This window comes from Bactrocera latifrons, unplaced genomic scaffold (assembly GCF_001853355.1).
Source record: "Bactrocera latifrons isolate USDA-ARS-PBARC rearing strain unplaced genomic scaffold, ASM185335v1 scaffold_64, whole genome shotgun sequence".
NCBI lineage: Eukaryota > Metazoa > Arthropoda > Insecta > Diptera > Tephritidae > Bactrocera > Bactrocera latifrons.
The window spans coordinates 906,169-917,800 of NW_017537312.1; the positions used below are offsets into that span (position 1 = coordinate 906,169).

The following is an 11,632-nucleotide window of genomic DNA, read 5'->3' on the forward strand; positions in this document are numbered from 1 at the left end:
TAGTTCAGAACATTGATAATTATATTGTCTCTTTGCTTTATTTTGATAGCATTTAGCTTGGTTATGTTGGTCCGATAATTGATAGATGGGTGAATCTTGCTTAACTCTAAAGTTATGCCGTATCTCAAAAATTATAACACCAAAACCGACAAAGAGTATGTACGTACCTATTTGGCTATAAAATTATTTAAAAACAAATCTGTAGAAGAAAGTATTTTTCTTTTTGGCTGTCTTATTGTGATTAGGAAAAGCCCAAAAGAAACCCGATCGTCGTATCAAAATATCCGAATCGTGAATTATCAAAATGTAGAATGTAAAAGTGCATCTATGAATTAAATTTCGTATGGATATCTCAAAAACTGACAAGGTAAACACTGTAAAAATAAACTTCACTTAAAGCATGGCTTACTCAAAACTGGCTTTAAACCCATACTCTCTTATGAAAAGTTGTTCCGAATGAACCGTAAACATTTCACGCATACGAGATTTTCCCAATTTTCGGGCTCCCTGTAAATCAACCCGCTCTAGTACATATAACGATTTTTCTTTTAAGTAAATGAACGCTTCTAAAACTTAGGGCTTATTCGTTAATGTTATTTTTTAGTTGTAAGAGTAGAAATACCCAAATAAACTGGGGAACCCTTTGTTCTACTTATGTATACCCGGCTGTTTTGGAAACGGCACTGATATATGAATTTCTTTCTGCAATGCATTGGAACTATATTAATTAATGTTTTTTAGGAGTTTTTTGCTTTAACGGCACTTGACCCACTTTCAAGGAATTAGTCGATTTTTGAATAATTTTTCCAATTATTTTGAAATGCCGTCAAAGTACATATCATAGTTTTTATGCGTTAATTTTATGTACATATGTACATAAAACAAATATTCTTACATTCCTAAATATTTTGTATATTTTTTTTGCATCATGTATGTACATTTTATAGAGCTGCTAACACATAGTATCAATGGACTAAGTGAGTTCTGCTTGTATGGAAAATTCAGTGTGGCAATTTTCATCTTTCCAAGCATACACTAACATGGCCATCTTAATCCAAACAGAGTAAGATGTATGTGCATTATATATGTAAATGAGTGTCTTTCAATTACTGTATGAATTTGTGTCTAATGAAAGAGATCGCACACATACACACATACCATATACACATTTGAGATCCTAAAGAGTTGATGGCAAAGGCGAGCATCGTGTGAGGCTACGCTATGGACCCGATCATATACTAAGTATCATATGTACATGTCGGGAAATATTTATGTGAAGTTGTAAAAACATACATGCTGTATGTACGTATGTACGTATGTATATGCAATGGACACCTACATACAGGTGTCTATGCATAGCAGTCATACAAGCAATTTCCGATCTGGCAAGGAAATTTTTCTGCTGTATGACTGAGGTAATTTTCAAATGTAACGGGAAATTTTTGAATTTGTTTTGCATTTTACAAAGCGAGAACGCATTGAGTACGCAGTAAGCTACTAGAGAGCGCCATACTTCTTCATTTCGAGATTATATTTTAAAGGGTTTTCAGAAAAGTGGGAAAATTTTGAATTTAGTTGTGTTGAAAGCTGTGTGGAACACAAAAATACACTGAAGACCGCAATATGTACACATATATGTACATCAACATATATACATATGCATGTTTGTATGTATAAGTACAAGTAGTCTTCTTGAAATGTAGATTCTTCATTTATTGCGATAGTATGTGTGTTTTCTCGTTCAGTTTAGCCATACAGCCGCCCAGTCGCTGAACGTTTGGGGGCTTTCTGCTTTGGGAAAGTTCGTCTTGCATCAGTGTTCTCGGGGTTTTGACAGCGTATAGTGTGTTTGGAACGCTAAGGTTGGTTAGTGATGCTGCGAGCGTTTTTAAGGATTTATTAAAAAAAAATATTTTCAAAAACGCAGCAATTAAAAAAAATATTAAAAAAATTATGCTTACAAAATTTATTTAAAATATTATAAAATAATTTAAAAAAAACCTGAAGTTATTTAAAATTGACAAAATATCAGTGGTACCTCTAGCACTTGGTGGTGCATATTATATTAGTGGCTGAAAATATTTTTGGCTCAACGCCTAAAAAAAATTAAAATTGAAAAGTTCTAAGCGTGTATGTGTGTATGTGCTGGTGCAGAAATGAAAATTATGAAGTGCAAACATATTTATATACAAAAATACAGCAGCTGAGCACTAGTCGTGACAATCCATAATTAATTTCAATTCGTTTCAGGCGAAACAAGTCCATTTGCTAACTTCCATACCTGCTGAAATACCCGAAAGTTATGCATTAACCTAAAGATATTTCAAATATTCATTATGCAACGCGCTACGGTTGCGAGAAAATTCAGTTTTTCAGTTTTTCGTTACAAAAATATACGCATTTTATTTGGATGCTGATGAAAATTCGCTTATAAGGAATTTTGTAACCGAATCGCTTGGCCCATGTGCCCAGCTTATACACATACAAGCACAAATATGCTATGTTGTACACTAAAATTATAAAATTTCATTTCATGCATACATACATATGTATATACATACAAACATACATATACACATATATGTATGTGTGAGTATTTTGAAAAATTGCTATAAAAGTTTTAAAATTGGTATTTTGAAAAGTTTCTGCACAATCACGCACATGTACACACAATCAGTACACTCCTATATATATAACTACCGTTAAGTGAGAAAAGCAGACAAACTCCCATACATCCATAAATACATAAACACTCACACATATACATTTGGGCGTTTAGGCATTTTTGCGTGGGCTTATGATATAGAAAAACACCTGCATACCGTTATTTTTTGGCATTTCTTCGTATTATACAAATATATTATATACAATTGGTGTTCGAATTGTCAAAAACATTTATTTTTAAGCTGAAGCACCACACATACATCGACAGACATTGATACATATTGCCACCTACAAGAAAATATTTATTTTTTCTACACCAAAATTTATGTATGCATAGCTGCGAATAGCGCTTATATTATATTATATATATTATAGCTTAGAGAGCTGCTACGTTCTTTCGTTCAGTTGGTAGCTGATCACCTCGTCAAAGCTTTCGCCGCTTTCACATACCACTATTTCGGCATTTATCCTTGAGTTTGTCGGCCGTGCGTTCGTCACGTCACCTTTCGTCGTTTTACGATTGAAAGTATGTAATTACTTCGTATCTTTTTTACGCCCACAAAGCATTTCAAAATTTTATTTTAAAATCATGTGTCTACTTATGCACATATGTATATAAAAATTCGGATCTTAAAAATAGACAAACGATAAATGAGATCACTGTTAGTGGTACATAACGGGAATAGCAGCAAAATGCTTATATGTTTTATATTATATTATATTTTTTGAAATGTAATAAAAATCATCATAAATGTTGTTCTTCAAAAAAGCTTTGAGCAAGTACTGAAGTTTATTAAACTTAAACTTGGCAATGAATGAAAAGTGAAGAAAGTTTAGATAATTAATTTCCTACTTTGCTTGAGTTCTTGAAAGGCGATATTAATAAGATACCTGATTTTCATACATAATCTATATAAATGAAAATTGGCGTAAATCGTCTTAAGTTTCTTTGGAAAATGTTATTTTATTAAGAGAAATTTATTCACGACCCGACATCTGTTTAAACTTAAGTCACTCCTCAGAATAGGAAGCTTTAAAGTATTAAAAATATATATTTGAATTATATGTCCGTATATTAGCTAAATATCAAAATAACTACCACAGCTCAACTTAATTTAAGCTATTTTTACCTTAAGCTACTATTATATCTTCTGAAATAGTTCAGAGCATTTGCCGTTATAAAAGCAAATTTAAATTGCGATTGACTTGATTAAACAATTAAATACTAATTTGTTTTGCAAATTAATTTTGATCATAAATGTTTGTATAATTTCAAATAAATTATATGTTTTTTCATATATAAAAAATGAAAAAATAATACTTATGCACCGATAGAATTTTCTTTTGCTCATCTGAACATAGAAATAAAAAAACCCTGACGGTCAAACAAACAACTGCACCAAAAAAAAAGAAATATCTAAACGATAGTCTTCCAGAAATACGTTCGTGACACGAAAAGTAGTGTTGAAAAATCTACATTCTAGAATTTCAAGCTCATTCGCATAAACAAACAGCAAGTTAATGCTATAAAAACAAAATTTTCCAACCGCCCACACGCTAATTACAACAACAAATTCACACATACATACCTATAGACATTGGTTGGTGTTTCCATAAAAGTTTATTTTTAAAATCCACTTTCTTTGCCCGAAAGAAAATGCGTTCGAGAGTTTACGCCCGCTGAGCCGTTTGATCGCGGGACATTGTGTGGGCGTTATGGTGGGGCCAGAAATTTCATGCGATAGATACTGTAGCATATTTAGCACACATCTAAATATGTTTGCTTAAAATACAATCAATAAATAAGACAGATACATGAATATATTTGTACACTAAGCAGCTGCAAAAATACTTCGGCACTTACAAGTGTTGCCAATTTAATTTAAATGATGAATAACGGATGTTTTGAAAGTAGCGAAACAATAAGTATAAACTACATGCATACATGTGTGTTGGAGCGTTTAAAAACTTTTTATGAATTATTTATTTAGATTTTAATTGACATACAATTATTAGCAAACTAATAAATAATAATTAAATTCCTGTTACTTATTAATTATAAAAGCTCACTTTCAAAGTTTTGGTGTTTTACTTGATTTAGGCAGGCAATCTTAGGAGTTAACTGCCTTCGAGGGATAAATAATAATTAGATTTTCCTCCAATTGATCGATTATTGAAATAAAAAAATATCGATTTATTAAAAAGGGCATTTGGTCAGTCGCACATTTTTGCTGCTTGACTTCATTTAATCCTAATACGTAAGCTCTTACAAGTTTTATGTCACCTTCTAAGGAAAAATTGTTAGATTTGAAAAAGAATAGGTGGATATACGGCGACACCTATAGGGAGAATATAAATTCTTGCTATTTCAATATATATGCTTGCGCCTATAAAATGCGACGAACGTTGAGATGATCATTATAACTATTTTTCTCCGTGTTATGCTAAATCTTTGAGGTTTTTTCACCATCTCTCTTCTCACATCTCTTTAAGGCATCGTTTCTTTTAACTTGTATGTTGTGAACCCTTAACCGTTTATAATATTAATCTCTTTTGAGTCTAAACTCTACCTTAGGTGTTATGACAAGTTGAGTCAAAATAAATAATGAAAATGTTTTTGTGTTTTGATTTATAAGTCCTTTTTTATTAAATACTTAGGCTATGTAGTAATAAAAAGCATAACAATTAATATATTTATATCCATTTCTTAAAAATCGAGCAACGGACAAGCGGTGTTTTATTAAATCAAAAGATATATTTGAAATCGCATGAACTAATCAGTCGTTTCCTTTTGTATATTTGCAGTGTTATTCTTCATTTCTTTTTTCCCTCCTCTTAAGTAAAACAAAAAAACACAGTCACCATGGACGCCATCAAGAAGAAGATGCAAGCGATGAAGCTTGAGAAGGATAACGCCATTGATAAGGCCGATACCTGTGAATCTCAAGCTAAGGATGCCAATGCCCGCGCCGATAAATTGCAAGAAGAATTGCGCGATTTGGAGAAGAAATTGGTACAAGTTGATGTTGATTTGGTCACATCCAAGGAACAATTGGACAAGGCCAACCGCGAATTGGAAGAGAAGGAGAAACAATTGACCACCACCGAATCTGAGGTAGCCACTTTGAATCGTAAGGTGCAACAGATTGAAGAAGATTTGGAAAAATCTGAAGAACGCTCCACCAGCGCCCAACAAAAATTGTTGGAAGCTACACAAGCCGCTGACGAGAACAACCGGTTAGTTAAAGCTATACAAATAACGACGAGAAACTATATTTTCTAATAAAAAAAAAAAAAAATTACACACCCGTAGTATGTGCAAAGTATTGGAGAACCGTTCACAGCAGGATGAAGAACGTATGGATCAATTGACCAACCAATTGAAGGAAGCCCGTATGTTGGCTGAAGATGCTGATACCAAATCCGATGAAGTATCACGCAAGCTGGCCTTCGTTGAAGACGAGCTGGAAGTGGCTGAAGATCGTGTCAGGTCCGGTGAAGCCAAGATCATGGAACTTGAGGAAGAATTGAAGGTAATAATAAATAATAGAATATGCTAGACATATACATACATATATGTATTAACCAACTGAATTCCTTTTTGTCTTCTTTATGACATAGGTCGTCGGTAACTCATTGAAATCTTTGGAAGTGTCCGAGGAGAAGGCCAACCAACGCGTTGAGGAGTTCAAACGCGAGATGAAGACTCTGTCTGTGAAATTGAAGGAAGCCGAACAGCGCGCCGAACATGCTGAGAAGCAAGTAAAGCGTCTGCAGAAGGAGGTCGACAGGCTAGAAGGTATGTTTCGCTACAGTTTATACTATATATATATGTATTTATCAATATTTTAATGCATTTTTTGAAAGAAAATGAAGGGTTTTTTGTAAATGCTTTGGGCTTTTTTGTATTCAAGAAATATTGAATAGCTTAACGAATTGCTTAGCTTCAACTAATTAACTGAGAAGTTTGTTGGTTATACACTTTTTGCAAAAATTGCTTAACCTTCAAATATAAATTTTTGTATATATGACTTTTGAAAAGTCGGTGACACTATTTTGTATATTACATATTGAAAACCGCGCTAGTGTAGTGTTTCCATATAATATTTCAACATTTTTTCATTTTTTTTTTTTATTTTATATTAATTTTTTTAAATTTAAGTTATTTTTAATTTTCAATATTTTTAATTTTTGACTTTTTTGTTATTAATACTGTAAACTGCCATTAATGCTTCGTATTTAATATGTATAAAAAATTAAAATGCTTTTTGCAGACCGTCTCTTCCATGAGAAAGAAAAATACAAAGCAATCTGCGATGATTTGGATTCAACATTTGCCGAACTTACCGGATATTAAATATCAAATATCACAAAAATATATTTTTTCGTATATCATTCAGTTAAAAAAAGAAAGCAACTACATTCAAATATACAAACAACTGTAGTTTTTGAAATGTTCGCCTAACCAAAAAACAAAACGCAATTTCCGACATAAAAATGTGTACTTTTCCGAATTACACAAACAAACAAACATTGATGCCACTAAATTTGTGGCTTTTGGCCACCTTCAAACATACACTTCAAAAAATATGTTACCATACATTTTACAAATCATCACAGAAACAATTTTCGGCCCATTTACTGTAACCTTTTAATCAAAAGAGAAAGACAAAAACTGCCACTTCCCCACTTACTCCAAATACACTGTAAATATTCGCCCATCCCACTAGTCATTTATTTGTTTTTTTTTTTTTGGTAATGCCACGTTCGTCAGCTGCGCTTTTAATATCCGCTAACCAACAACTGCTGAGTAAAAATCTTAATTACTGTGTACATAACAACAGCAAAAATAAATGCGAGAGCGCCGTTCTAGTGATGCTCTATTCTGTAAAATAATGTATAAAAACAGGTGATATGATAAGTTGAATGCATAATTTTTAATTGTTTACACTCGTATGTATATTTTTTATGTTGAGTTTTGTTGTCAATCGAGATCACATGTTTGTATTTATTTATATTTAGGTTTCTATTATGTCAGATTCAATGACCAAAACGTCAGTTAAATTGACAACAGAAATTTCACAACAGTTTGATTGACAAGCAGAAAATGCATATTTCTCATTAGGTTGCCAATTTCTGTAGGAAATCGTTGTCAAAAATTGTGTAAGAGTGAAAGGTCAAACTTTTTTTATTGAATTGACTATGGCTGTCATTGGATTTGATATCATGAAAACCGTACATTATGCACCTTGTTTAATATACATATGTATACATACTTACCGTTGATGAGGTACTTTAGGATTTAGAGGGTTTTGACCACGTTTTATGCATTTGAAAATAATTTATTTCATTTGGTAATTGAAAATAAGTTTTATTGAAAGTTTTCGGTTCACTTTTGACGCAACTTAATCGGCATCAAACAGATTGGAGAAGAGTTCTTGAATTTTAAAGCTAAGTTATTTTTATAGCATACATCTCAGAGCACTTTTAATATATTTTAATTTTAGTTTTATAAAACGGAAAAATAGAATTGTGTATAAAGAAGTTTCATTAATTAAAATTAGGATCTGCAAGTTGTTTTAGTTTCTGAGATATATATCTGCCATTTTTCTTAAGTGACAGACAACACAAATATTTTTGATTTATTTTGGAGTAAGCGGCTAGAATTTTCGTTGCTTGTGTTCATAATTTTGGCATAAAATAAATGAAAAAACTAATTTGAAATGAAGCTCTTGGAGATTGTGAAATTAAGTATTTTTGTGATTTTTGTTCGATATAGGTATTTTCGAGAATAATGTGAATATATGTAGTATAAGAAGACAAATAGTCCTCTCAGTTGTACTGAAGATTAATCAGGAGTAATTTATTTATGTTTCCCATATTATGATGCCGTCAAAAACAGAAGAAAATCCAGTATTAAAATTTTTATAACGAGTTAGACATTTCTTTCCATTAGGCCCATTTCATTGTATAAAATTCCGATTTTGTTTAAAGTTTGTTGTGTTTCTTGAGCACACTTTTGCTTGCATTTATATTTCGTTTTTATTTGTTTTACAACTCTGCACAGTGTGTTTATTTATACAAAAACCAATAATAATTACTTATTAATTTGGTATTAATTTTATCTCCCCTTCTATTTATTTAGACGAATTGGGCGTCAACAAGGACAGATACAAGTCGCTCGCCGACGAGATGGACTCCACATTCGCCGAATTGGCTGGTTATTAAAGTGTTCATTAAGTGAAGACGACAATGCTTTTCTAAGGAAAAAGTTCGCTTGTAGAGTTTTCGCTTTTGGAGTCAAACATCCATGTGCAACAACAATCACAACAAATTGTAACCTGTAAATTTAATATAATTGTATAAATGTTAAAAACACCAACAACATAATGAAGAAAAACTAAAAGTTATAAAAAAAAAATTATTAACGACAACAACAGCAACAACAACACCTTAAATTGCTTTTTCATTTTTCTAGTAAACAAAAAATGCAACAATGCAATACAAAAGTAAATGGAGCATACGTGCTTTGAAATCATATTTTATTAAATAAATTAAACAAAAGAAAAGAAAAAAACAAAACACTTTTTACAAATTTCCTAATTTAACGAAAAAATATGTAAAAACCCACACAAACACACATATGGAGTGTCGTTCCGAGCAAATATATGAATTAATTCAAGTTTTGATTAAAAAATAGCTAAAACAACAACAACAAAACCAACAATATTAACTGTCTTATCACAGCTTTTAATGCTAAATTTAGTTTCTCATTTCGGTTCAATTAGATTTTATCTCTTTTGTTACTCGCTTATTTACATAACACTTAAAAAGCATACACATACATATGTATATGTAGAGAGAGGAGAATATTGTTCGACTTTGATCAGGAATATTACACTGGGAGAGCAAATGATAAATTTAATATAAAATATATTTATTAATAAAAAACCAAAAACAACAAAAAACATTTAAAACATACACAAAGAGTTGAAAATCTCTATTTTTGGTGCATTCGTGTGATTCCATGCCTGGTTGGAGAGTTTGTTTTCAATGCAAATTTGACTTTTAGGATAGATAAATACAGTAATGATTGATTAAATAATGATTCCAAATGGCGGCTTTCCAACAAAAAAATCTTTTGTTGTACGAAAATCCACACTTTAAAGTGACTTAGAAAACGAAATTTTTATTAGAAACTTTACTCCTTCGATCATTACCTGAGAAAAGTATCTAAGAAGATCCTGTGAAAATTTCAAGTCAACCAACTAATAAACTTTTCAGTTTTGAAGATGCGATCAGTGTTTGGAGATTTCCCTTGCTTTGCTTTAAATTTCTAGCTTCGATCGCCAAGAAACCTCATTCAATTATAGATCGTTTCAGTACATCTTCTAGTAAAGGAAAATTCCTAAACACCGTTTACGATATCACCCAAGGGTATTTCAATCTGGTTACCAAGTGGGCAGATAGAAATAAACCAGATATAATTCCGAATTAGGCTACCAGACCACTGCTCGTCTTTCAGGCGGAGGTGGCTCCCATCATATACGTAGATGTACTGTTTCGAAGTGCAGCTTCTTTGAGAGAGGTTAGGCTAGGCAGGATTTCTTTACCCCAATTTCACCCGACTTGAAGCGAATCTGTTTTCCGATATCCTCTCAAAAACTTGTGCGACTGCGAAATCTTTCTAGGTTAAAATCAACCATATACGGTCCTCCGCACTATTCGCTTTTAGCAAAGGCAATGTCGACGCATTTATAGATGTTCGGACTGGAAACTGTCCAATAGCTTCACATACGATATTTTACGCTCTTTGCCAGAGCTGTATTGAGAAAGGCAAGGGTTACCCCTTCTTCTTGTCACTTGTTCTTCCTTTAACTAACGCTTGTCGTACTAATATCGAAATACTTCTGTACACAGACCTTTGGCGAACGTAGCGCAGTGGCTGGGATTGATCTTAATTGATTTAGCAGATTTATGGTAACCTAAAAAACTACTTCATCAATTAATTTAAAACTATAACTGTATATTTACACATAGTATACAAAGTTAAATTTTTAAGAAAAAAAGTATATATTTTTGAGCTATACGTTATAATTTCGACCCATGAAACTTCCAGAAAATCCAAAATGTTCGCCATTTTTGGCTTGCCAAAATTCGATTTTGGATTAGATCAAAAAATTGGTAAGTCATTATAGGTGAATTAGATCATGCAGAAAAACCATATTAAAGACGGGAGAAAACATTACTGAACAGAGCAGTGGTTAATCGAAAATAGCTAATATAAATAAAATAAAAGTTCAATTTAGCAGTCACTTAATTGTTAGATATTAGCCGTTATGCGATTATTGTCATATAGTTTTACGGACGCGTGTTCGTTTTCTTTCTCTTATCACCTTCAACTCGTCACCAACTAGTCGAAAAAAGATTTAAAAGGTGGCCCTCAACAATTTGTGAGAGGAGTTTGGGAAAAGCCCACATTGTATAAAAAAGTTAAATAATGATTCACTCAATGTTGACTGGTTACTTTAACATACGCTACATACATACGTTAATATATTTATACATATATATTCATAAGACTAGTCAAGTATCAAGTGATACGCAGACATTTGTTTCCCTTCCACATATGGAGAGTGTGGAGTGGAGTCAACTAAGTAGAAAGTCATTTCCCTCAAACATGGAGGTCAATCTGGAAACAAATGCCTACAAGGTGCGTTTCAAAGGAAACAGGACTTAAAAAAAAAAAAAAAAAACAGAACAAATGGCAAAGTCAATTTATTTTATTCAAAATTGTTTCCTTTTGCTTTTTGCATGGTCCAAACGCATGTCGAACGAGTGTTTTCGCTCGTTGGCCGGTATGGCCACCAGTATGCCGCTTCAAGCCTTTTGAATGGCCTCTATTTTTTTTTTTTTTTTTTTTTTTTTTTTTTTTTTTTTTTTTTTTTTTTTTTTTTTTTTTTTTTTT

The 11,632-nt window shown here is 32.0% G+C and overlaps 1 protein-coding gene across 2 annotated transcripts; it reads left to right on the forward strand.

The window, feature by feature from the left end:
* Positions 1–1,756: 1,756 nt before the first annotated feature.
* Positions 1,757–9,040, forward strand: LOC108975384 (tropomyosin-2). Of its 2 annotated transcripts, none has more exons than XM_018943832.1 (5): positions 1,757–1,862; positions 5,470–5,901; positions 5,978–6,197; positions 6,286–6,463; positions 8,810–9,040. In XM_018943832.1, the coding sequence occupies exons 2-5, from the start codon at positions 5,528–5,530 to the stop codon at positions 8,890–8,892; spliced, it is 855 nt and encodes a 284-aa protein (XP_018799377.1). In that variant the 5' UTR covers positions 1,757–1,862; positions 5,470–5,527; the 3' UTR covers positions 8,893–9,040. The 2 variants fall into 2 exon arrangements, with proteins under 2 accessions (XP_018799377.1, XP_018799378.1); XM_018943833.1 differs by lacking the exon at positions 8,810–9,040 and adding an exon at positions 6,939–7,066.
* Positions 9,041–11,632: the final 2,592 nt, after the last annotated feature.